This window comes from Microtus oregoni, unplaced genomic scaffold (genome assembly GCF_018167655.1).
Source record: "Microtus oregoni isolate MIOR12 unplaced genomic scaffold, Mior012 000013F_ref0000133, whole genome shotgun sequence".
Lineage (NCBI taxonomy): Eukaryota > Metazoa > Chordata > Mammalia > Rodentia > Cricetidae > Microtus > Microtus oregoni.
The window spans coordinates 6,109,143-6,136,135 of NW_024543072.1; the positions used below are offsets into that span (position 1 = coordinate 6,109,143).

Here is a 26,993-nt window from a genome sequence, read left to right on the forward strand (position 1 = left end):
TTAAAAGTTGTGACATGGTCACGGTATGACAAACGAATGTGTCACTATGCAATTTCTGGACATTTGTTTCCATCTGATCAATAAAACTCCACATGAGAAGAACAGCACAACCTACAATAACACTTTGCATTTTTCCTTCTCATTCATTAAAAAATAATTAAGCAAGCCTTATATAAAACCTCCAAATCAAAGGCCAGCAAGCTAGCTCAGCGGGAAAAAGTACTTGCTGCCAAGTCTCTGAATGAGTAGTGATTCTCACAAGCTGCCCTAGACTTAGACCATACATGTACTTAGTACCCTCCAAAATTTATAAAAACCTGCTTTTTGTTTGGAAATCTAATCTCAGAATCAAGTAAATCTACAGTTATGACCAGAGGCTTCTTCCTACCCCATGATAGTGGGGGGTCAAACACTTGTTAACTGAGCTGTAGCCCCAGATCCTTATACACATACAAACAATCTTAAAAATTCAACAGAAAAGATTCTGACATCTACAATGCTGGGATCATAGGTTCCCAATGCACTATTCCATTCAATTCTTAATTACTAAATTCAGAAAATAAAATATGGCCACCTTTAAGATTTAACTTTAGAGAGTTCAGACCACTGAGTTTATATAGCACTATAATTACCTTCTCAATATTTACCTTTATTTCTTTGCAAAGCACACTCTCCTCTTCTTCATGAATGTAAAATTTTACAGTATTTTTCTGGACATCTTTCATTATTTTAACCAAACTATTAAATACTTCAGGTTCTAACTGGCTTATAAAATTTGAAAGAGCAGGCTGTGCAGAAATGTTTATATCGCCAGTTGATTTTGTGATTTCTTTTTCTACTGGTTCCAGGGCAGTATCACCAGGTACAGTGTGATCAGAAGTCAAAATTAACTCCTTGCAGGGGTGTAACTGATTCATTTCTACTTCAATTGACGAAGAATACTGTTCATTAGAACTGATATCTTTTAAAGGCTCAGGACACACTGGTTGAAAAAGGTCTTTACTGTTGAAGTCACTTGAAGAAATTGATACAATATGCCTTCCCAGAGAATTCAATGCTGTTGTATGAGAATGATTAGGGCTTACTGGTGGCAAATTCCCACCTTTAGCTGATGCTTTAATAATAATAGTATTTAGTTTTTCATGCAAACCATCTACAAATTCCTGTACACCAGCTTTTGAAGTCTTAGAATATATGAACTCAGAAAGACGATTCATCTTCTCTTGTGCTGAAAAGATAGGTGTGGAAATTGTACTAACATATGAAACATTCTTTTGCTTCAAAATCTCTTCAATCTTTCTAGAAAAGAGATGGAACTCTCCTAACACTGTGTTCTCTGTAGTCTCACTCACTGCAGGAGGCTCTGCTGCTGGCACACACTGCTCTTCCACTGTCACCACCTGACCTGACACCAGGTCCTCCTCAGTGGTGCCCTTTACAGTGTCTGTAAACGGAGAGGGTGGTGGAAACTGGTAATCAGCACTTCTTTCTCTACTTATTACCCGAGGGTCGTGAGGAAAAGCCTCCAGTGGTGGCAGACACACCAGTGGTTCTCCTGGCGATTTTAGTCCTATACAAGAAGAGTTTATTATTAAAAGCGCAATCCAAATAGGTAACATTAAAAAAACAAAAAACTCATTTTTAAGAACAATCAGCTCAGGTACACATTTAAAAATATACATTGCAAAGTAAATTCAAAACATCAAAAAACTGTGAACCCTATCTGCTCTACTTATAGGCTAGGCTTTGGATTTCAGTAAGCAGAGCAGCAACGCTGAACAGTTTCTTTCTTCACAAGTTCAAAAAGTGTCTCTCTGGAAAAAGATTTTTAAGAAATTGCCTTTTTGGCATAAACACGTTAAGTCGCTTTCGTGCCATTCTGTACATCTGATGCTAACAGATGACCAATAATTATCATACCACATTAGTTGAAGAATGGAATATAAGACAACTAGAAAGCTCAACAGAAATAGCATTTAAGATCTTAAAAAGTTGCATCATTTTTAGGCTGGCTTTCACATATAGGTTAATGGATTGCCTACAGCATAACAGATTTATTTTGTCAGGGGAAAAAAGACTTAAAAAAACAGAAGAATTGAATTATTTCATAGCTATAAAAGTAGTACCTTTTAGAATGTTCTCCTACTATTTTCATTTAATTTGTAAATAATTCCAAGAAGAAATAAGCAATTTTTTTTATTTCTTTATTCCTGTAATCCAAAACTATGAATTTTGGATTACAAAATCTTTGTGCAATCCAGTGCTAACAGGACTACAACCTTTGGCTTGTAAGAACTGGCTCAATCTATTAGTTTATACTGTTGTTTTCCTCACAAATCTTAAATTCAAACATGATTAAATTTTTAAAACTACTTTTCGAAGTAAATTTTTAAAACTACTTTTCAACATATTTTTAAATATGATGAAAATATATAGAACTTTAATTTACAATAATATATTTTAGAGATAAAGTCAAAATCTTTGTCAAAAAGGCTATCACACAATTTTAAGACCTGGAAAAATTAGAATTTTTCCTTAAGTCTTTATCAACACCATTCCCTAACACATCACCATTGTAGTATACAAAATGGTGACTCTAAATCAGAAAACCCTGAATTTTCAAACCTCTAATGCTACAATGAATTTACAAGTTTATGCTCAGATGTAGCTGCATTCTTCTTACACAAAATTCCATTTTTATTTTCCCCAAACTCACAGTTTTCAATGTCATGACCACTACATTCAATTACTGTAAAGACACTAATATAGTAAGAACAACAGGCATAAAGGTCAAAACAAAACAAAACAAAAAGCAAAACACCCAATTAATTTGTCAACAATTAAAACTATATGAAATTAGTATTATAAAGTTCAAGTCCTATCTGTAAGACTCAGGAATACTGAATGTTCTATATTTAAATTTACACCATTAAAAAGTATTTAAAATAATATAAAATATATAGAAGGGCATATAAGAAATTGGTAATATTAACCTATTAAGAGCAAAGTAAACACACTTAATACTTTTTTTCCTCTCTTTTAACCCCACCCATTCTTTTTTGCTTTTATGAGACAGGCTCATGGTGGCCTGGAACTCATAAATCTTCCTGCCTCAACCTCCTGAGTACTAGAAAAATTGAGAGCAATTATTTTTATTAAAATAATAAAAGTTTTTAAAATATAGATCATCTTTAATACATTTATTTTCTGACAATATAGGTGTCTTTTAACAGATGTTTGAAATAAGAGCCAAGTTTGAGCCACCGCACCACTAGAGTAAAAAAAAAAAAAATCAGGACATGGATTTTCAACAACTTTATAGGATAGCCTGGGCTAAACAGAAAAACCTACGTCTCAAAATTTTTTTTTTTTTTTTTTTAGAGACTGTCAGTGGGTAAAAGCACTTGCTATGCAACATTAGGACCAGAGTTCAAATCTCTAGAACATATGTAAAAAGTCATGCATGGATGCCCACATGCATGTAACATTATAGGGTGGAGAAAGGTGGACCTCAGGAGCCTGATAGCAAAACAGCCTAACTTTGGGACTAGGGAGATGGCTCAGAGGTTAAGGACACTGCCTGTGCCTCCAGAGGACCTGGGTTCAATCCCCAGCACCCATGTGCAGTTTACAACTGTCTATAACCCAGTTTCAGGGGATCTGATACCCTCACACCAATTCACATTATAAAGTTTATAATGATAATAATAATAATAATAACAGCCTTTTTGAAAAGGCAGGCTTAGGCTTCTGTTTCTGTGAAGACCAACCCTCAAAGCAGTAAGGCAAACAAACCCACAATAGAGGAAGAAATCAATGTTCTCCTCTGATCTCTTTATTCACACACTTGAATGTACTCCTCTATTCCCTATATATACACCCACACATGACACTTAAAAGCCAAATAAACTTCTTCCAAAAATTGTGAATAAACATAATCTAATTTTATTTTACAAATTACTCCATATGATTTTAAGATCAAAACTTTAAAAACACATTTTTATCAATAGAGGATTTAATAGACAGATGTCATTACCTATAATACGTGTTTATTTTACTGATTGTTGACACAAAGTACCAGTCATTTGACTTTTAACATGTGAAGAATATGAATTATTTCTCAGATGGTAATGTCATTTAGATCTAACTTTCAATTATAAAATATGAATACAGTATCTGAAGGAAGAGAATGAAGATTATAAAGTTCAAACAAGTTAACTATTTTTCCTAGGAAGATTTACTTGCAGTACACGACATAGATGAAACCTTGACATAAAGTTGAAATGAAAGTGCCAAACAGGCAAGAGTGGGTTCAATTTATGGAGAAAAAAACTAAACATATTGTAAAGAAAGTGAGATTAGTGGCCACCTACTGTGAATGGAGAGAATGGAGACGAAAAGCTAGGGTGCCAGAACTGTTCTACATCTTGACTTAGGTAGTAGTCACAAAGTTATATTTATGTGGATATTACTGAGCTGTACACTACAACTTGCATACTTTCTTACATCATGTATTTTTAAAAATAAATCATCTTTCCTAGGAGATAAACATCTTCCTGAGAAGGGTTAATAATTTACTAAGAAAGCCAGTTAGCTTTCCTTCTAAATTAAGAAACCTTCAGATTTCCCCATGAATACTTTCCTCCTAAATTAAAATAACAAAAAGACACACAAGATTTTTAAGAGTAAGGTGTTGCGGGAGCTCCTTCTGCTCCTTCAGCCAATAGCCACTGAGAGACCACGCCCCAGTAGTAAGGTATTAAAACAATTGGAAACATTAAAAAGGTCACTATCAGGCTCAGGCAAGAAAATAATGCCAACAATGTTGTGCAGAGAAACTGGGTCTGACTGAGCTCAGTCAGACAAAGGAGACCCTTCTGTGTAGCTACTGCAATTAGATAATCAGTAGGACTTTTGTTTCTGGAAACAGTTTGCAATCCCTTAAACTATCTGAGAAGTTAGTTTTATATACAAAAAGTTTGGCCACAAAAAGAAGAAAAATTATGATCAGAGTATAAAAAAAAAAAAATGGCCGGGCAGTGGTGGCACACACCTTTAATCCCAGCACTTGGGAAGCAGAGGCAGGTGGATCTCTGTAAATCTGAGGTCAGCCTGGACTAAAGAATTAGTTCCAGGACAAGATCTAAAACTACAAAGATAGTTTGTTTTGAAAAATGGAAAAACAGAAAGAAGGAAAGAAAAAAAAGTGGTTATCTTGTTGCATTTTAAAAATAAAGATTGGTTCTTATAGAATACCCGAAGAAATGCGCTAAAAAACATTTTCATATTCCTTTATCACCTGATCAAAACACATCACATTTGTTAACAAGAGTATCTGATACAATTAAATTTTAAAATGATAATTAAACAAAAAGATATTGTCTAAACTTCTCTCTATGGAGCACAAAATAAATCCATTCCCTACTGATGAAGAACCAGAATCCAAGTAGCAATTCTGAGGAGGACACATTGGGCAGAAAAGCAAAGTGAGCCTTCTCACCTGGTGTTTGTTTCTCACCATGTTTCCCATGCTGGTCTTCTGGGCTTCTTGCATTCCCTCCTGAGGAAAGCATCCATTAGATTTGCAGACTCTCTTCAGATACCAGTGACACCTATTAGGTACCTTTTAGACAACCACAAATGCTAACAAAGGAATAGTCCTTTCTTTTGCCTAAATATTCTTAAAAGGTCATCTGGAAATGGGAAGCTACCTGAATGGAAACCATTCAGGTAATGGAAAAAAGCAGTACCTATATTATTTCTTTAAATGACTCAACAGCAATTATAAAGGGCTGGGATAACCATCACTTACAAACTACTTTTCTATTTTATTTCAAAGTTTCACTGTGTCTCCATTTCATAAAAGTTATCAGTTCTCTCTCCATCATCAGGTCTAGGGCCTCCTGCCTCCTCTGGTAAGGTAGGAAGCATAGAACAGTGCAGAAGCCAATGGACACTCAATTTTAGAAATTCTTCTCAGAATCCCTACAGGTCTCATAGATTATAAGTCACAAGCCAGTCTACTTTTCAGCAAAAGTCATTCTTTCTTCAATTTCTTTCCAAAGTCTAAATAAAGGTATAGGAATGGAAAAGATGTGCCCAGAAAACAATTCCAAACATACTTAGATAACAAAGACTAATAAAAACTTGAATATTAAGAGCATGCAGTGTGTTCATGGACAAGAAAGAATATTACAAATGACAATCTTTCAACAACCATCAATGCCAGTGGTTCAGTAAGTTTCCATGAGCTATTTGCATTGGTCATTTCAGGCTGTGCTCTAGAACAAACCATTAGGAAATCAAATTTCCTTCATACAGATGAGGCTCAACATGACTAATTGCTATATGGCAGATAGCTTTGCAGTGAAGTTTAGATTAGTGAGTTAAAAATTACTGGCTACCCAAAGAGCATCATTTCACTCCAACACCTATTTCCAAGTTCAGTTTCTATCAAGTTTGCAAATGATAATATGAATGTTAAAACTCCACAAAAAGTAACTATGCCCTAAATCCCTATATTAATAAGCCCTTTTGAAGATACTTGCTGATGTCAATCAAGAATTGTAATAGTAGCCGAGTGGTGGCAGCACACGCCTTTAATCCCAGCACTCAGGAGGCAGAGGCAGGTGGATGTCTCTGAGTTCTAGGCCAGCCTGGGCTACAAACCAAGTTCTACGACAGGCTCCAAAGCTATACAGAGGAAAAACTGTCTTGAAAAACAATAAATAAATAAGTAAATAAATAAATGTAATGGTGATAAATAATATAGTGCTAAAAATAAAGACTTGTGGCAAAGCCACATAAGATTATTACCTTGTGAACCAAGACGGGAATCTAAAAGAGATGAAACTCTCCAGGAACCTGGTCCCAAAGTAAAAAGAAGCAAACCTATGACCAAGTATACTAATCCTTACCTGTAATTGGAATCAATTTCCAATGTATTTCTGTCTCTTCTTCATCATGTGACTTAGAATGTTGTCTAAGGAATCCATGCTCAATGGAAACAGTGGGACACAGACTGCACTCTTCAAAATTACTGACATTAATTAAATTAGGATCCTAAAAAAAGAGTACATACATTTAATAGCTTTCCTTTTAATGTCAAGACTATACTACTTCCTCACCACAAATGCACAACTTCAGTCCGAGCATTACAAATAAATAAAACCAACGTTATAAAGTTGTAATACTCTAGATTTAAATTTAAAATACACTTTGCCAAGGCCAGGAATGGTAGTGCTTGCTTATAATTAGGTTTGGAAGGCAGAGGCAGGAAGATCAAAAAGGTCTATACCTTTTGACGTCGACCAGGTTTATACAGTTAGTTACAGTCCAGCCACAGGTTCAGAGTGAAACCGTGTCATAAACAAACACACCTCCCCCCAATAAATAAATGAAATAAACAATATATAGTGTCCTTAAAGGTTATCTGGGGCCTGGCAAGATGGCTCAGTGGGGAAAGGCACTTGCCATCAAGCCCTGATGACCTGAGGTAGCTCTCTTCAGGAGCCACGTGATGGAAAGAGAACAAACTTTCTAAAGTTATCCTCTGACCTTCACATGTACTCAAAGAGTAAACAAACAAAAAATTATAAGATGATATGAAGAACATTCAGCAATAAAGAATATCAACTGCTCTTACAGAGAACCAGGGTTCAATTCCTGAAACCCCACACAGCAGCTCACAACCATCTTAACTCCATTCCTTTCAAGAGATCTGACACCACTACTACATCAAAGATGTATGTGGTGCATTTACAAACATGCAGGCAAAACAACCACATGAAATAAAATGCATTTTTAAAAACACATAATACATTACCACACACACACAAAACCAGTATTGATTTAAAGAAGTGACTGGTAAACTTTTGTTTTAAATTTTATAGGCCATAATTCAACTCTGTTATTGTAATTTAATGATACCAACCGGTAATATTTAAATGAATAGAAATAGAATTTAAGTTATAAAAACAGGAAGAAGCCCATACTCTTGTTAAATGTATTCAAAAACATTAACAACACAGGTTAATATCTCAGTGCCTACTACACAAGCCTCCTTACCCCCATCTTTTCCCTGAAATAAGTATCTCAAAACTACAAAAAGTCTGAGGCATGCATACAACTTTTATTCAAAGGCAGAATAAGTAAGCTATAAACCCTTAAAACTATTGTACCGTCTTGGTATTACCCTCAAGGATTAAGTCTCTTTTAGGAAAGTATGGACTAATGCAGAAGTCACTCTCTACTAAGGACAAACCATACATAAACAAACTGGATTCCACAGTAAGCAAATCTGAGAATCACTCAGAGATAATCTCAAACTCCACTCATATGTATTTGCTCCCCATGTTACTAAGTTCAGCTGCTTCTTCTGCCTCATTTTGATTCTGTTACAGCAGAGAACAGCCACTGTTTAAAGGACTCATGAAACAAGATGAAATTAACTCCTACTATGCCAAGTTTTACCATACTGACAAACTTTACATTATTTATAAAGCACACAAGCATATAGAAAACAATTATTTCAGTATATATCTTTTTTCAACAATAAAAGCTTAGACTCACCCTTCAGGACAAACACTATTACTCAGAAGTATGTCTTATTTCTTTCTGAAAGGAAGGTCACTCTCTCAAGTGCACCCTACACTTTTTCTTCAGCATACACAAAAGCAAACAGATAACCAGAAAGTCATGTTTCTGTCTGTCAAATGTAGCTTATGGTCAATGCCTACCTCACTGGTAGAAGCAAGAGTAGGGTACTTTACAGACGCTGCATCAACTTCTAGCAGTGGGCTCTGAGCACCCTTAAAATGAACATTTTCAACTTTTGTACAAGCAGGCTGCTCACAGTCTTTCTTATCTAAAGGAGGATTCAGCTCATAGTCACACTTTTGTCTTAGCTCTTCACAGGCACCGCTGCTACTCAGTCCTAAGGCCTTGTTGACTGTATCTGTCAGGAATGCATCTGAGTGCCTTGCATCTGAGTGTCGTTCATTTGCTAATGCTTCTGATAACCAATTATAAAGCTTATGGGCATCTCCAATGTTACATGCCTCTTCTTGTTGCAGTCTCAAGTTAGGATCGTGTCCAAGTAAGCCAATGGACTGTGGAGACTCTAAGAAAAAGAAAGAAAAGCCATCTCTTGTATTTTGAAAGCCAGTATACTCATTTATGACAGAATGAAAAAACTTAAACTTTTAAAACCCCTTTAAACTTAAACTTTTAAAAATAAAATATAACTTAAAAATCATTTAAGGCATTTATGGGTAGGAACTAAAATATTTTAGGCTTAGATTTTACAAGTATGTGTGTACTTTACAATAACTGTTTCTGAAAAATTGAAGAACACATAAAAGAACAGTAGCATGGCCAGATCCTTGTTTGTCTGAAAACAGTCTTCAAAAGTCAAATACGGAAGAAACTAATGTTAACAAACCAATAGAGAGGCTACTGAAATGAATTGAGTAATTTAAAAACCAAGAAGGACACAAGAGATATGAGACATAGACACTGAAAGTAAAGAGATGCCAAAGTCAAGTAAAGAAAATTCTACAAAGTTATACCAGACAACAGCACCATCAAATACAACTTTTTGCAATGACTGCAATATTCCTATCAGTATGGTCCAAACAGCTGTACGGCTGGTGAAATATTGTTTTATTTCATTTTAATTACATGCAATGACTACCACAATGAATAATTCAAGAATAAAAGGGTTCCAGATGTGGTGGCACATGCCTATCCCACATATCTGGGAAGCCAAGATACCTGGGTTAGCCTGGGCTAAACAATAAGCCAAAAGCCAATCTGGGCAACTTAGTGAAATCTTGTTTCAAAAATAAAGAGAACAGGGGATGCAATTAAGTGGGTGGGTGCTTATCTAGCATAAACAAGGCTTTTTGGTTTGTTCAGAGCATAAAGTATATAATATGCCAAGGACATTAATCTGCCAAACCTAGTCAAGACAAACACATTTGAAAAGAAAACAAGTAAGGTTTCTGAGCACAAAACAAAAGGCCAAACCTCATATTTCATGCTTCTGAATTAGCCAGTATAAAAAAGTTAAAAAAACTGTATGAGCATTTAACTTATAATATTTAAACACACTACGATAACAGTCTCCCATTTCTATCAACTGAAAATAATACAACAAAGAAACATAACAGTAATTGTATGAATCTAAGAAATTTCATTTTAAAGTTCAGAAGGGTCCATTCATTAAGCAACAGTCAAAACAATCCAACAAACATCGCTCGTTTCAAAAACAAAATATAGTATAGGAGCTAAGTTCAAGCTATGCTTAAAAGTGTTGAATATACTTTATCATATTAGCCTAAACTGAACAACGAAGAAATAAGAAATATGACATACCAGGGTAAATGTTTTATATAAAATCAGACATTAAATGTTTTAAACATCATTTTAAGATCTGGCCGTCTTTTTTTTTTTTGTTTTTGTTTTTCGAGACAGGGTTTCTCTGTGGCTTTGGAGCCTGTCCTGGAACTAGCTCTGTAGACCAGGCTGGTCTCGAACTCACAGAGATCCGCCTGCCTCTGCCTCCCGAGTGCTGGGATTAAAGGCGTGCGCCACCATCGCCCGGCAGATCTGGCCGTCTTTACTGCAATTCTATAAATCTGTGTGAAAGCAGCTATGTATACAAATGAACGGTCATGGTTGTATTCTAAAAAAAAAATTTTTTTTTTTTCTTAAAAAACAGGAGACAACTCTTTCACTCTTTAGCTGCTTGAGCATCAGAAATGACATAATAGTAACTATCTGGACCAGCAAGTTCATGACCAACCAAATAACTCAAAGGAAACAAATGATTATTGAATCCGTCACCCTGGAAAGGCAATGGTAAGACATTCAGGAAACAAATACACAAAAGCAAACCAGTTCTTTGCATCTGGATTCAGAACCCATTTTAGTGGTGACATGGTAACTGAATTCAGGATGATTTATGTTTTCTTGGATTGTACAAGAAAGAATTGAGCCGTAACACAACACACACCTGAAGAACAAAGCTTGCTGAGAAAGGAAAGGACCACAGGCAAACAGCAAGAGGAACATGTAAGTTAGCACTAGCAAAAGTGGCTAACAGCCAGAAATGTAAAGCCACCGCAGTGACCTATTATCTACTGTGAGTGTAATTTCAAGGATAGGGTCAACCAATCCTGAACAAGCCAGGCAGGCAGGCATGCTCACATCTGTAACTATACTCTCTGGGAAGCAGAGAAAGGGAGACTGGTGAGCATTCCAGGCCAGCCAGAGCTCCAGTGTGACCCTGTCTCAAAAAAGATAGGGAGAAAAGAAAAGAACATAAAATCCAAACCCAACCATGTACCCAGGACATTCTGTATTTGACTCTTAGGCTTAGTAAATTGAGTATCTCTATAACATGGAAAAGAACAGAACTATTCTTTAGCTAGTTCATAAAATAGATATTATCATAAAAGTAGTGTGTCATTTTACCTTCATATAGATGGTAATTATCAGATGAATTGCTGGTTTTGGCGAATTTTCTCATATTTTCAGGTAGATCCTCAAGCTTCCTCTTCAAGATATTTTTGCTTCTAGTATCTTCTGTATCTGGGTCCCCACCCACATTTTTTTTGGTACACTGGATTAAGTTAATCAATTCTTTGACTCTATCCTTATCATAATCTAGAGAATGAGACGACTTCTGCTGTGCAGGATCAGTAGTTTCACCCCTTGAGCCATTTCGTTTTCCAAATTTCATTTTTGAACCATTAATTTCTTCATCTTGACCTTCATAATCTGAAAGTGGACTAAACTGTTGACGTTTTCGATTTTCTTCAAATAACTCTTTTAATTTAAAAATAGGTAATTGATACATTTCTGGCTGATAAATGTAGGTATGTAAGCAGTCGTCAATATGATATTTATTTCTTGGTGCTGAGTATAGGAATTTTTTATCATCTAATCGTGAATCATATGAAAACATGAAAAACTCTCGCTTACCTGAACCAAAACCTCGCTTAAAAAATTCACTTACGTACTTCTCAACAACAGAATAAAAATTTATAGTGTTTATATCTTGAAATTCTTTTCGACACTGAATCAAAGCAAACTGTAAAAACTGAGTTATTTTTAATATATCTGATATGTTCTCATGTTTCTCCTGTGGTGCTGGATTCATTATACCCTTTTGTGCTGCAAATAAACAGAAAGTAAGGCATAGTAAGGAAATTAAATATAAATCTTTTTTTTTAAGATTTATTTATTTATTGTGTACACAGTGTTCAGCCTCCTTGTATGCCTACAGGCCAGAAGAGGGCACAAGATCTCATTACAGATGGTTGTCAGCCACCATGTGGTTGCTGGGAATTGAACTCAGGACCTCCGGAAGATCAGCCAGTGATCTTAACCTCTGAGCCATCTCTCCAGCCCTTAAATATAAATCTTATTATTGAAGTATAACATCTGAACATTAATGCTGAACCAGTTATTGTTTCTAATACACATATAGCATAGCAGCCAACTGACGAGTACCATGTTTCTGCTTAAAATGGGCCAAGAACCAAAACAAATGAAAAAGGAAAACAGACTTTTTAATGAGGAAAAAACTCCTCACTAACAATCTTCACTTCCTTCTGGCCCCAAGTCAACACAAATGGTGACAAGCAAATTGCAAAGAATGGGGTAAAAGCAAGATTTGAGATTCTAAGCAGTATCAGTCTTGCAAATAGCAGTGTCAGTCCATCTTGCTCATAAAATAACAACTTTATATAAACTCATTTCCTCATAAGCACATATCCATGCACTGAGTAACCACAGCTGAGAAATCCAGGCTTAATCCCAAAGTGGGAATTCCTTAATGGTATTCAAGTTTGTTGTTAGAAAAGTTAAACAACAAAAAATCTTCTCTAACATAAATATTCCAAATTCTCATTAACTATGAATGGCCTAACTGATGTGGGATTCCCCTCTTTATGTTATGAATGTTTTATTACCATTGGTTAATAAAGAAGCTCCTTGGATGCCGGGCAGTGGTGGCGCACGCCTTTAATCCCAGCACTCGGGAGGCAGAGAGGCAGGTGGATTTCTGGGAGTTTGAGGCCAGATTGGTCTATAAGAGCTAGTTTCGGGATAGGCACCAAAAAAGCTACAGAGAAACCCTGTCTCGAAAAACCAAAAAAAAAAAAGAAGCTCCTTGGCCCTATGGCAGGGCGGGAAAACTAAATGCAGTGAGAAAGAAGGCAGAGTCAAGCAAATCCAAGAATGCAATGTGTGGTAACAAACCACAAGCCTTATGGTAAAATATAAAATAGAAATGGGGCCGGGCGATGGTGGCGCATACCTTTAGTCCCAGCACTCGAGAGGCAGAGGCAGGCGGATCTCTGAGTTCGAGACCAGCCTGGTCTACAGAAAAACCCTGTCTCGAAAAACCATAAATAAATAAATAAATAAATAAATAGATAGATAAAATAGAAATGGGCTAACTGAAGATGAAAGAGCTAGCTAGGAATACACCTGAGCCACTGACCACACAGTGTTGTAATTAATACAGTGTTCAAGTCTGGGTGCCCAGGAAACAGAAGCACAGTCTCCATTTACACCTAATATTTAATATGGCATATGACACTTTAAAATCACTAAAACTTGAATGCAAAAATGAATCAGAGAAAAACATGTCACATAAAACTTACTAAGCTGTGCTCACTTCGGCAGCAAATATACAAAAACTGGAACGATACAGAGAAGATTAGCATGGCCCTTGCGCAAGGATGACACGCAAATTCGTGAAGCCTTTCATATTTTTAGCTCAATAAAAATCAATTTAAAAAGCTTACTAAGCTGTAGTTCTAAAACAATTATAATAAAATTTCATTAATGATTAATGAAAGCACTGATCAAAAAGAAAAAAACAAATTTTCATAGTCAAAAGAAAAAGTTTAGGTAGCTGGAGAGATGGTTCAACAGTTAAGAGCACTGGCTGGATTTCAATTCCCAGCAACCACATGGCAATTCACAACCATCTGTAATGAGATTTGGCGCCCTCTTCTGGCCTGCAGGCATACATGCAGGGAGAACAAAAAAAAAAAAGAAAAAAAACTTCAAAGCCAGGAAACAGCATACACAAAAACAGGAAAGGGAACTTATCAAAGTCATGTTTTATTTTGCTTATTCCACAAAATAATCCCACTATTTCAAAGAATAATATGTACAAAAATAATATGAAGCTTTACTGAAAAGATTTTAATAATATCTATCAGCAATTACACTTCAACATTAAAAAAAAAACTTACTGATAATTAGGCATCTAGGTTCTTGAAACAGAAACAAAGCATGTAGGATTCGAGACTGGGCAGTCTGATGTTCTAAAAAAAAAAGGAAGAAAGAAAAAGAAAAAATAAAGAAGAAAAAGCCACAATATACTTTTAAATTGTAAGAATTAAAGCCAGACTACCTACCATATGGAGAAATCATCTGGTAAGGAGAGAGAAGAAAAAGATATCCTCGGTCTCCCAAAGGTTTAACAAGAACCTGCAGGTTGGGAAGACAGCAGAGGTGTATCCACTAAATTATTACTACTACTTTAGACACAACACTTACTACTATGTATAAAAAAATATAATCATTTTTAAAAGAAAATAATGCTACTAAATTAGGCTAAAATTCTTCACTACAGTAAAACAAAATAACACTCAAACCACAAAACTAAGAATGGGAACACTGACAAGACCCCAAGGCTGCAGGATCCGCAACATTCTAAGGAAGGACACTTATGAGAGTTTGCAAGCATTTAAAGTACTTATTACTTACTCCAGGGTAAGAACAGAATAGGGAGGATGGGTAAATGTTTAATAGACATCAAGTTACAAAGGTCAAATAGTCAAAGAAAGAAAATAAGAGTTCCGATGTAGCCAGGACATCTTAGTGTGCATACTCTTGTAAATCCTTCCTCTGGTCACAGTGACAAAGAAGACCAAGGGCACTGTGTCAGAGGAAAATAAAACAATCTAACATACAGCATTTTTTATTTTTATTTAGCTTCTGGATTCAAGGATGGAATGAACAGAAAAGGATATTTGTACTGTGAAAATTGTGCTGCCTAAATTGCTATTAACATTGAAGATAAAAAGTGATTGTACTAACAAAAACACTGTAAAAGTAGTGATATCATGTTTGGAGGTTCCAAGTGAGCCAACTTCCCCAGGATAACTTCTCCTCTTTAATCCAATCTATTAAAAACAACTGTCTAGTGCTCTAGCATGGCTCTTTTAGACTAAGACTTGAATAAGCCAAAACTAGGGGCAAGGGTGAGAGTCCAGAAGATCAATGATCCAGGAAGATCCCAATCTAGAGAACGTTCATGAAACTCAGGGATATTTCCCTTTAAAATAATAATAATAAAATTACACTCAGTATAGGTCAGTCACCAGATGTTTCTGATACAAAGGAAGCTTATACCAAGAGTAAGATTTTCATTTTAACAAAAATAAAAGTTACATATACCCTGAAGTGGCCCTTTTTTTTTTTTTTGTCTCCTGGAAACCATCAGGCCAGACCACATCATACTGATAAGTGACATACACGTAGCATAAATTTCAAGACGCTTAAGTTGGCCTTATAATTACCATTAATCTTTAAAGCCAGACACACATATCTCACAATACACACATAGACAATGTATGTGCAAGATTACTTCAGATCTAAAAACTTTGATCTAAAATGTTCCAAAAACATCATATGCCTTTCCTTAATAGTGTCCTCAAGTCCTGGGCATAATGAATCTGTGCGCACTGAGGAAAACACCTGCCTTTAACATCACACTCACTCCAAATATAATATCGCATTTTACAAATCCCACAAACTTAATAGTTTACAGACTATAAAGAACCATTAAAATCAGCAGGGTGTAAAAAAAAAAAAAAAAAAAAAAGAAAGAAAGAAAGCCGGGCGGTGGGCGATGGTGGCGCACGTCTTTAATCCCAGCACTTGGGAGGCAGAAGCAGGCGGATCTCTGTGAGTTTGAGGCCAGCCTGGTCTACAAGAGCTAGTTCCAGGACAGGCTCCAAAGCCACAGAGAAACCCTGTCTTGAAAAAACCAAAAAAATAAAATAAAATAAAAAATCAGGGGGGCTGGAGAGATGGCTCAGAGGTTAAGAGCATTGCCTGCTCTTCCAAAGGTCCTGAGTTCAATTCCCAGCAACCACATGGTGGCTCACAACCACCTGTAATGGGGTCTTCTGGCCTGCAGGCATACACAATGACAGAATATTGTATACATAATAAATAAATAAATATTTAAAAAAAAATCAGCAGGGTGTGTTGGCACATGCCTTTAATTCCAGCACTCAGGAGGCATAGGCAGGCAGATCTCTATGAGTTCGAGGCCAGCTTGGTCTACAAGAGCTAGTTCCATGACAGCCAAGGCTATTATACAGGGAAAGCCTGTCTCAACCTGCCCCGACACCCCTAGCCAATAAATAAATAAATAAGGTAAGCAGAAAACACAGGAATTAACAAATATGAAACCAAAGTCTGACATACTCCTTTTCCTGCTCATAAAGACTACAGAGAACGAAGGAGACGTATAACCAGAAATAGAACTAGCAATCTCTCCAGAAATTCAGACAAGGAAAAAAAAAACAACAATAGCAAAAAACAAAACCACAGTGGATATGTAAGAAATTAATACCGGCTGGGTGGTGGTGGCACACACCTTTAATCCCAGCACTCGGGAGGCAGAAGCAGGTATATCTCTGTGAGTTTGAGGTTAGCCTGGTCTACAGAGTGAGTTCCAGGACAACCAGAGCTGTTAAAAAAAGAAACCCCATCTCAAAAAAAAAAAAGAAAAAGAAATTAGTACCTAGATACTGTGATTGCAAAACACACACACACACACACACACTAGAACGGGGGGGGGGGGGGGGGGGGGGGGGGGAGAAGAGAGGAAGGGGTAGGCCCCAACCGCGAAGAGACTGTGAGAGAAGAGAACGAAAACGGAGAGGCAAGGAAAGGAGAAGAAAAACCTAAAAAGCAACCAGAAAGCCTGATCTGAGGGCACAGGCCTGCAATCTCAGTTCTTGAGAGGCTGATATAAGTGGATCACAAGTTCAAGGGCAGCCTGGAAAACTCAGACAGATACTTTCTCAAAATATAAAAGAAAAAAGGGCTGGGAATTATAGCTTTGTGGAAGTAGTCCGTGGTCTAGCGTATCTGAAGTTCCAGATTCCATGTTCCGTACTGTGGGGGTTAAGGGGATCAGATAAGCTCTAAAAATCCTAACAGCAGCAAAATAAACACCTTGTACCCACATCAAACCCTTCTTTTGGATTAGTGCCACTAATCACAGCCTTTGATAGCGAGAAGCAGAGAAAGGTCATATGAGTTCAAGGTTAGCCTGGTCTACATAATGAACAACAGGCAAGACTATGTTTGGAAACAAATGAAAAAAAATTTCTTAGTAAAATCCATTTTTTTCAAAATAAATAAATATTGTCAACCCTGAATTATGTATCTAGCATTCAACCATTATGGAATATGTATTTATAAACAGAGGACATGTACAAAAAGTGACCACTTGGGACTTATCTGAAAAACATCTGTTTAGATTACAGTACAATTAAATTAGAAATAAGAAAGCAAATAGACAGACAGACAGATAAAGGAAAGCTAATGTATACATACTCAAGGCCTGATCCCTATTCTCTAAATACATCAAAAGCTACAGTTCTCAGGACAAAATCCAAATTCCCATGCCCATACTGGCTCAAAGACACTGAAGGATATAGCTCCCTACTTTTTCCTCTCAGATGGTTAAATTTTTTTGTCCCTTTTAAACATTCACCAGATTATCTTGTTCTTTTGAATCTGTAAATGGCTCAGCAGTTAGGAGCACCTACTCTTGTGGAGAATTAGGTTTGATTCCCAGCATAAGTTACACAACCACCTGTAACCTGCGTTCCACCAGATCTGATGCCCTTTTCTGGCATCCACAGGCATTAAGTATGCACACAGTTTACATACATACATGCATGTAAACAAACACATAAAGTAAAAACACATCTTTTTGAAATAAATGCTATAGTCTGTCTCATTCAGTATCCCATGAATATTTGACAATACATTTATAATCACAATATATAATAAAAATGGATCTACAGAAAGTTTACTGAAAACCAAGAGTATTATATCTACTTATACAGAAATCCAGGCCAGCCAAGACCACATAGCAAGAGCTTGTCTCCAAAGAAAAAAAGTACTAATAGTAAAATACCCAAAAGAGACCTTGCAGGACTTTCAGTGTCAAAAATAAATTGAAATATTAACGATAACTTATGAATATATTACTTTTAAGGGATAATGGAAATATTTAAAACTTTTCACTCACAAGTTTTTCTTTCTCCAGTTTTTGCAGTAAACACTCCATGTTACTTCCAATTCTTGTCTTTTCTACAACTTCATAAAGGCTACAATACATCCCATTCTTTAAAACTAACACAAAGAAAAAATACACAGTAAAACATCAAATCAGGTCTGCTTCTTACATATTTAAGTAAAATGAAATTACTTTACCTTCAGTAGGACCCAAGTATGTGTCTTTATTAAACAATGCAGAAGGAATTTTCTGTTTCAAACAATCAATACTCATTACTGTTTCAACATCTAACTTTTCAGGACTGAAAGAAAACATAAGAGCATGTTTGGCATACCTGCATTTTTAACTCTAGCAATGTTATCAGACATATTAATATATACACTTAATAAGATACAGGCTGGGAATGCAATTCAATTGGTTCAGTGCTTGCCTAACATATAAAAGGCCCTGAGCTCACTCTCCAGTATCACATAAAACAGGTATGGTGACGCATCCTGTAATGCCAGCATCTGGGAGGTGTAGAGGGCAAGAGGATCACAGGTTCAAAGTCATCCTCTGCTACACAGTGAACTTGTAACCAGCTGCTACCTGAGACCTTACCAGAAGGTCAACAAAATAAAATACACCTGATGGGTAATGTATGCATTTATTAATAATAGTTTAACCTTATTCTAAAGAGATACCTGAGGCCGGGCGGTGGTGGCGCACGCCTTTAATCCCAGTACTCGGGAGGCAGAGGCAGGCGGATCTCTGTGAGTTCGAGACCAGCCTGGTCTACAAGAGCTAGTTCCAGGACAGGCTCCAAAACCACAGAGAAACCCTGTCTCGAAAAACCAAAAAAACCCACATGATGAAAAGACTACTACTCAGCAAGTTGTCCTCTGCCCACCTCTATGCACATAAAGAATGTACCCAAAACTCAAACTGCCTTGGGCGTCTATATCTTTAGCTTATAAGGAAGTGTTGTAAAAGTAATCAGCTTCAGAGGACGTCATGACATCGCTGTTTCTAGACAGGAGAGTAAAGATACTGGTTTTTAAAAGGTACTGGATGTGGACAGAATGAATGATGTCCTGTATTTTCTTTGTGTTTTGATAATTGTTTGCCTTAGCTTTGAGTTCACCAAATAAATGTGAATAGAAAAAAAAAAAAAAGAAAAACCAAAAAAAAAAAAAGAGAGATACCTGACACAAGAAGGTCAGGTATCTACACTCAAGTAAGTAGCAACTGGCAATACTACCAACATTACATCCTTAAATCAGAAGCTAATCCTACATGCCAAGTTTACTAATAAAAAGAATAGTTATTTACTGTTATAGTATGAGCTGGCATAATTCTCTTCTTTAGGAGATGCTGAAGATCAAACCCAAGAGTTGTATGGCAGGCAAGCATTCTACCACTGACCTTTATCTTCAAGCATTTACACCATTTTCTGCATATTAATAAGTAAACTTTTAATCCTAACATGCTATACGAATTATAAACTGTGTATGTATATTAATTTACCACATCAAAGCTCTTTTCAACAAACAAGTGTTAGCCACTACCACCCCTCTTCTGTTTTGAAGCAGACTTTCATCAGGGTCTGCAGCACAGAAGTCTAGAGCTCACTAAGCAGCCAACAATGTCTTTGAACTCAAAATCTTCTGCTTGAGCCTCCCATGTACTGAGATTACAAGTATGTTCCACCACACACAGCTAAAAATGGCCAACTCTTAAGTCTATTACATACAAGCTGCTTTAAAAAAAATCTAAGTAGAATAAAATTTTAAGTCTTTTAGACTTACAACCATTTAGAATAGACTATCCATTTTACTAGTATTCAAAGTTGAGAATCAGAGCTTGTTTGTCAATTAACTTTCTGAAGTTACAACCATTTTAGAAACACATTAACATTTATGTTTAAGTTTTTATAGACCACAGTAAAATTTAATATTGAAAAAAATAAATGGCTAGCAACCCAGGAATGGTGGTATATAATTATAGCCCTATCACACACGAAGTTGAAACAAGAAAGACTGCCTGAGCTATATCGTGAATTCCAATCCAGAATAAGATAAACTGAAATTTTTTTAAAAACAATCAAAAAACTAAAACTCAGTCTCCTTAACTGCCAAATACTATTTTCTTTTTAATTTTTAAGTTAATTTTTAGCCTCGCTATATGAAATAAAGGGTTAAATGTCATTATACTTTGTTATTTATTCCCCTTCCTTATGATCCTCCCTCTGCCCTTCCTCACTATTTTATTTTAATGTTATATACTTACAGCTTGATAGGCAAAAAGGCACGAGTGGCTGACCTCAAAGAAATGTAACACAGAAGCTTTCCTTTATTTAAAAGTTGTCCTTTCCACAGTGTGTAGTAAACTCTTTCTAAACACAAGAAATAAGAGCCCAGTTGCTTGATAGCCCAGAAGGTAAATACTTATTAGAAATGAAAATTATCTAGAAATAAGAATTAAGTACAAAATCAACACAGAAGTGACATATCCATCAGGGAAAGCTTCACAATGCTAAGATTTTAGGTTCAGTTATCTTTTCCCTTTAACAGAAACCATTCCAACTTCAATGAACCATTCCTAGCCCTAACCCTAACCAATGAACCAACTTCAAAAAACTATTCCAACTTTCCAATGAGTCCCCTCATTAGAAAGCAACACAAACAATGTAGTCACTGTCCCAAAGGAGACTGTATTAAACCTGGTTAATATCTCCTCTCTTTTGTGATAAAGAAACTTAAAAGGCAGCATTGATTTCAATCTTCGTCATCAAAATCAAAAACCTCTGGTGAATACAACGCTTTTAAAGTGTTCAATTGTAATTTATCTTTTTTTATCAATTTAAAATGCTAGAAATTCTGGTCCATCTTCAGAAGCAGTAGCATATTTTAAAAAGACTCCTTATGTTTAAATGACCAAATACTGATGCTATATATAACATGACCTCACTTATTTTATATTTCATATTATTATGAAAATAAAAAATACTGAACTTATTAATTTTTCACTGTTTATACTTTCAACTTATAAAAGTAAAAAAAAATAAGACTCTTACCTATGTTTCTATCTGCATTAAAGCTGTTAGATCTACAAATAATTTTTTAAAAAGAAAGGAAAATTATTACTGATTGGAAGCAACATGAAAGTTAACATTTAGGACCCTGACATACTTTCTGTGTTTTTGTTGGTGCTGTTGTATTTTTCAGGACTGGGGATGGAACCTAGAACCTCACACGTACAGCAAGCAATTTTAACTGAACTAAAGCACCAGCCTGTGAGTGTCATTTCCAATGGAACTACAGAAAAGAACAAAATTCTTGCAAGTAAGAAAACTTATTCTTTACAAAATAAGTAAACTTAATTCTTTAAGAAGTGTTTACTGTTCTATTACAGGCTTGCCAAAATTTATGAAAGCTGTTTTATATTTATCCATTTACAGACAGAAGACTATTAATACCTTTGTCAACTATATATACATATATATATTTCAAGATATATATATTGAAAATACGATTAGAAAAAAACGGCCTTTCTATACAAATACATCCTTAGCCATTTAACAAATATTTAAGCTCTTATTATTTATTAGGCATAATTCTAGGTAACAGAATTCTAAGTATAAACAGAAGACAGTCCCTATTTCAAACAAATTACAATCTAATGATGAAGAAAGGTAATTATCAACAAGTATAGTTTATTAGATTATGATTTCAAGAGCTACACAAAAAAGATCAAGTACAAGAGTTTATATTAAAAATAAATAAACAAACAAACAAACAAACCTCAAAAGAACATCCAATGATAGGAAAGGCTAGAGGAAACATAAAAAAACAGCTATGCAGGAACTGGGGAAAAGGAATAGCAGTAAGAGTGGGTCCCAACGCAAGGGTACTCATGGCACACTCAGAGCATAGGGTGGATGTCTCATCAATGTTTGTCTGAATCAATCTGGGGGTCAACAGAAGGGATTCAACAAAGTAGGAAAAGAGCCAGGCAACATTCAGGAGGCAGAGGAAGGTGGATCTTTGTAAGTCTGAGACCAGTCTGGTCTACTTAGCAAGTTGCAAGACAGCCATGACTACATAGACTTTACCAAAAGACAGACAGACAGACAGACACACACACACACACATAGAAGATGAAAGGGGGATAGTTAATACTTTCAGGAATATGACTTTCATAATTGTAAGTGGTTATGTCTTTTAAAGATCATCTATCAAAAAATACTATAATAAATGTGTTATGTCAGCATTCATATATATGAAGCAAAAGGAGAAACCCAACTCTGCATTATATGAACTGGTACTTGTAGAGGTTTTGAGGTCTCACTAAATACGGGGAAAAAAAAAAAGTACTGTATCAATAGGAAGGAACTGGTAGCTCATACCAATGCTCAAGAGGCTGAGGCAGGATCTTCTCAATCTTAAACCTGAGTTCTATCAATAGTAAGCTCCAGGCCTGCCTGGGCTATAGAATACAAGACAACTCTAGCTCCAAAAAGAAAAACAAACAAAACAACCAGAGTGTTCTTTATCAAGTGCATTTGACTTTAAAAGACAACAGAGGTCACCCTATAAAGATATATTTGTTTGTTTTTTAGACAGTTTGAGAAGTTACTTTATGTTTATGAACTCAAAAGAAAATATCACCTGAATCTTAAGACTAGGAATGTCTAGGTATTCCATTAAATATTTCATTTCTCTGGGAGAAAGCTTTATAGAAACTCGATTGTAAGAGAGCTAAAAACACAAAATTTCTGTTTGGGGAAGGCAGGGACTCACGTAGTAAAGATGGCTCCAAACTCACTGGACAGCCACGGCTGACCTCTATGTCCCAAGTGCTGGTAGTACAAGCATATACCACATAACCAGTTAAAATTTCACTTTTCAAAACTGCTATTTATTAAAGTACAGATAAACCTTCAAAAAAAAAACCCAAATAAACAAAAAACAGGAAGGAAGGGGGGGGGAGTGAGTGGAAGGGGGAGCCCCACAATTCAGTTGCTAGGTAAATAAAAGCACATTTTAGTTCCTATCTAGATAAGGTCAAAAAAGTTGAAGAGGACAATGATAACTTCTGAAGTATTTTTCTGTGTAAACTTGTCTTACCTCAGTGAAGACATAAACTTTGCCGTCTGTTTATCATCTTTGTAAGTAAAAGACACAACTGCATATGGACAAACATGTCTTGGTCTTTGTTTTAGTTCATCAAAGCCATACTCATAAAAATAATACTAAAAATAAGAAAGCACAAAATTAACATTTCAGAATAGGTAATAAAGAAGATATTTTATTAAGAAACATAAGTACCACCTAAGCAGCTCAGGCAGGAAAGGCTTGAGTTCATCTACTTCACCGAAACAAAAAATTGGTACTTTCTATGCATTCTATATACCAGATAACAAAGGTATTCCTTAAGTTTACTTCTGGAGCGATGACAACAGGAATGTGCGATTAACTTTCTAATGAAAATACTATACAATGGAGTCTAAGCTAGGTCAGCCCAGAAGTCAACTTGATTAAAAAAGTAAAATACTGCCAGGAAGCAGAGGCAGGCGGATCTCTCTGAGTCCGAGGCCAGCATCATCTACAAGATCTAGTTTCAGGACTGTTATATAAAGAGAAACCCTGACTTAAAAAAAAAAAACAAAAAGTAAAATACTAAGGACAAAATTTCAGCCAATATTAAGTATCATTTTCTGTTAGTGCAAAAGACTGTAAATATAAAAGTCAAGTTGATTACTTTCTCACTCACAAGCCTCTGCCCTTCCCCTCTAGTCATCAATGCTGGAGTTTTCTGACTGCAGAAAACTGAGAAAGAAGGCCTGAGTCTATAATCAAGTCCTTTTTCCTGGGAAATTACTAATTTCAATAACGTTTCAAAATTCTTCCAAAACATTTTTTTAATCTAAAGCTCTTGTTTATAAGTGCTAGAAAACCCAGTTACTAACTATATTTCAAGTCTACCAACAACATATCATCAAAAATAGTGAACTGAGGAAGCTCCTAATGCCTTTCATGAATAAAATTTTGGTTAAAACCCCCAGTCATAGGTCTCCACTAAGACACTTCAACAAGGAGTCAACAAACTATTTTTCACAAATACTGCAGAAAGCTTTTGTTATTATTTTATGCTTCTGAGCATTTGCCTATATAGAGGTCTACCCTGGTGCCTGAGGAAGCCAGAAGGCATCTGGTCCCTTGGAACAGGAGTTACAGACATGTGTCAACTATCAACCATAACATTCAGGTCCTTTGGAAGACTAGCCAATGACCTTTCTGATTTACCTGCCGCCTGTCCAGCCCCAACAAAAATTTTGAAGATTATTTCTAGGCTCACCATATATCACCATATAATACAAGAGAACAATGTCCACAACTAGATATCTTACACTACCAAGTAAAAACCCTCAGGGCCAATAACGGGTTACATCTTGTTGAGCTGTTGGCCAAAGAGGTACCTACCACAAACCCACCAACACAGGTTACTGCCAAGTTTACTGGTTACCCTCTACAACCTGATAAGGCCCTACTGCTGAAGATATTATGTCAATTAAACATGCAGAAACTGGGCTGGTACCCAAACTATTCATGGTGCTGGAAAGGACACGCTACCAGAGAAAATCAATCATCAGTATTAATCTGCTATAAACTTTGACCTACAACAGCAATTTGCTTGAAAGATATTTGGTTAATAACATTTGAACCACAATTGCACTAGCACTTGGATTGGATTAAGGTACACTCCATGAGATGGAACCCTCTCACTGCTAAGAACCTAAGACTAAATAAGTCATTGGCCCTAGTGGAAAACGTACTACTATTACTCTGCTAAACAAACACATTAATAAAATGATTCCTAATGACATATGGTTATACCCATAAATCAGTGCATCACTCAACCCTCACAAAATAAGCTTCTTGTAGTAGGTAACAGAGACCTACAACTGGAAAATGTGTGGAGAGAGATACATTGTAGCACTCGGTACTAAATAAAAATGTCTTTATCAAACTCTTCCCCACTCAAGGCTCAGGATCAATGCAAAGAGGAGGCAGAAAGATTACAAGAGCCAGACATGGTACATGACTCCAAGGAAACAGCATAATCTAGCCAGAACAGGACTAATAAACATATGAACTCACCACACCGGACCTACACAAGTTCAAAGCATATAAAAATCCCAGCATGAAGAAGGGGAAGTAGACACAAAGTACCACCCCTAACTAAGAAGACAGTTGCAAATAATTGATACTTGCTAAGTTTGAGACCAAGCTGAACCTACATAAGACCCTATATCAAAAAAGAAAAGATAAGAAAAAAAAAAAGAAAGAGAAAATAGCCTAGTGTAACGGCACAAACCTTTAATCCAAGCATTTAGGAGGCAAGGAAGATCCCTCAATGAATTTGAGGCCAGTACAGTCTACCTAGTAAGTTTTAAGCTGCCAAAGACTACACAATGAGACCCTGTTTCAAAACAAACTTCTCAACAAAAAGCTGACATCAGTACATAGCTTTAATGCCAGCATGAGGCAGATCTTTGTGAGTTCAAAGCCAGCCTGAACTACATAAAGAGTTAAGAGATACATATTGAGACCTTGTCTCAAAGATTTTTTTTTTTGAGACAGGGTTTCTCTGTAGCTTTGTCATGGAGCTAGCTCTTGTAGACCAGGCTGGCCTCCACCTGCCTCTGTCTCCAGAGTGCTGGGATTAAAGGCATGTGCCATCACTGCCCGGCGAATTTTTTTTTTTTTTTAAGAAAAGCAGAGAACAAAGCTTGTACAGTTTTCTATTATCTGGTAAAGCTTAAAAATATACTCTAAGTCTGAATTGTAATATCAAAAGAACAAAGTTTTATGAACTAAGATAGTCAAGGAGCTTGACATTTACTTTGAAAAGCAAATGGTATTTTATTCACCAATACGATATTTTTAGGGAGCCGGGCGGTGGTGGAAGATGCCTTTAATCCCAGCATTCAGGAGGGCAGAGGCACGTCTGTGAGCTTGAGGCCAGCCTGGTCTACAAAGTGAGTTCCAGGATAGGCTCCAAAGTTACAGAGAAACCCTGTTTCCAGGATAGGCTCCAAAGTTACAGAGAAACCCTGCCTCGAAAAAAAACAAACAAAAAACAAAAACAAAACAAGTAAAGATCTTTCTAGGGTTGTGAAATGCAGGCATTTCAGGATATAATAAGGTGATGCTAGAGAGAAACGGGTCAGCAGCTAAAGTGCTTGCTTGATCATGAGGACCAGAGTTTGGACCCCAGGACTGTCTTTACAAGCCAGGTGAATATCCTGTGACTCCAGCTCTGATCTGTTACCTTTTTCTTCGGCGTACAACACCTACAAGTGCAAGCACCTGTTTGCACACACTGGAAGACAGACACACACATAAATACAATAATAAATCTTTCACACTAAACTGGATCCAAGTACATACCTGAGTAAGTTCATAGGCTCTGTAAGCCAAAAGGGACGTAATTCTACTGGCATTTTTAGACACATGACATTCATGCTTTGGTGTAGGATCCAACGCATTTTTATTTAACACAGGCTCCAAGCTTTTTACACTCAGAGGATCATAAATACTCTTTATTTTACCCTAAAATAAACAAAACATTTTAAGTATATATTTAACCTTAT

The 26,993-nt window shown here is 36.1% G+C and overlaps 1 protein-coding gene and 1 non-coding gene across 4 annotated transcripts in view; one reads left to right on the top strand and one right to left on the bottom strand.

Moving 5' to 3' along the window:
- Tasor (transcription activation suppressor) overlaps positions 1–26,993 on the bottom strand; it is a 52,906-nt gene that overhangs the window by 8,034 nt on the left and 17,879 nt on the right. For 2 of the 3 annotated variants that reach the window (XM_041662314.1, XM_041662316.1), the window contains exons 6-18: positions 26,791–26,952; positions 23,464–23,588; positions 21,411–21,442; positions 20,624–20,729; positions 18,553–18,656; positions 18,368–18,471; positions 14,442–14,514; positions 14,277–14,348; positions 11,479–12,180; positions 8,739–9,121; positions 6,918–7,062; positions 5,501–5,560; positions 648–1,570 (exon numbers count right to left, since the gene is read on the bottom strand). In XM_041662314.1, the coding sequence (XP_041518248.1) occupies positions 648–1,570; positions 5,501–5,560; positions 6,918–7,062; positions 8,739–9,121; positions 11,479–12,180; positions 14,277–14,348; positions 14,442–14,514; positions 18,368–18,471; positions 18,553–18,656; positions 20,624–20,729; positions 21,411–21,442; positions 23,464–23,588; positions 26,791–26,952 (2,991 nt within the window). The remainder of the gene's footprint in view (positions 1–647; positions 1,571–5,500; positions 5,561–6,917; positions 7,063–8,738; positions 9,122–11,478; positions 12,181–14,276; positions 14,349–14,441; positions 14,515–18,367; positions 18,472–18,552; positions 18,657–20,623; positions 20,730–21,410; positions 21,443–23,463; positions 23,589–26,790; positions 26,953–26,993) is intronic. The other variant, XM_041662315.1, reaches the window with a different exon arrangement.
- Positions 13,683–13,789, top strand: LOC121455469. Its single transcript, XR_005975496.1, has one exon. It is a non-coding gene; the product is annotated as a U6 spliceosomal RNA (small nuclear RNA).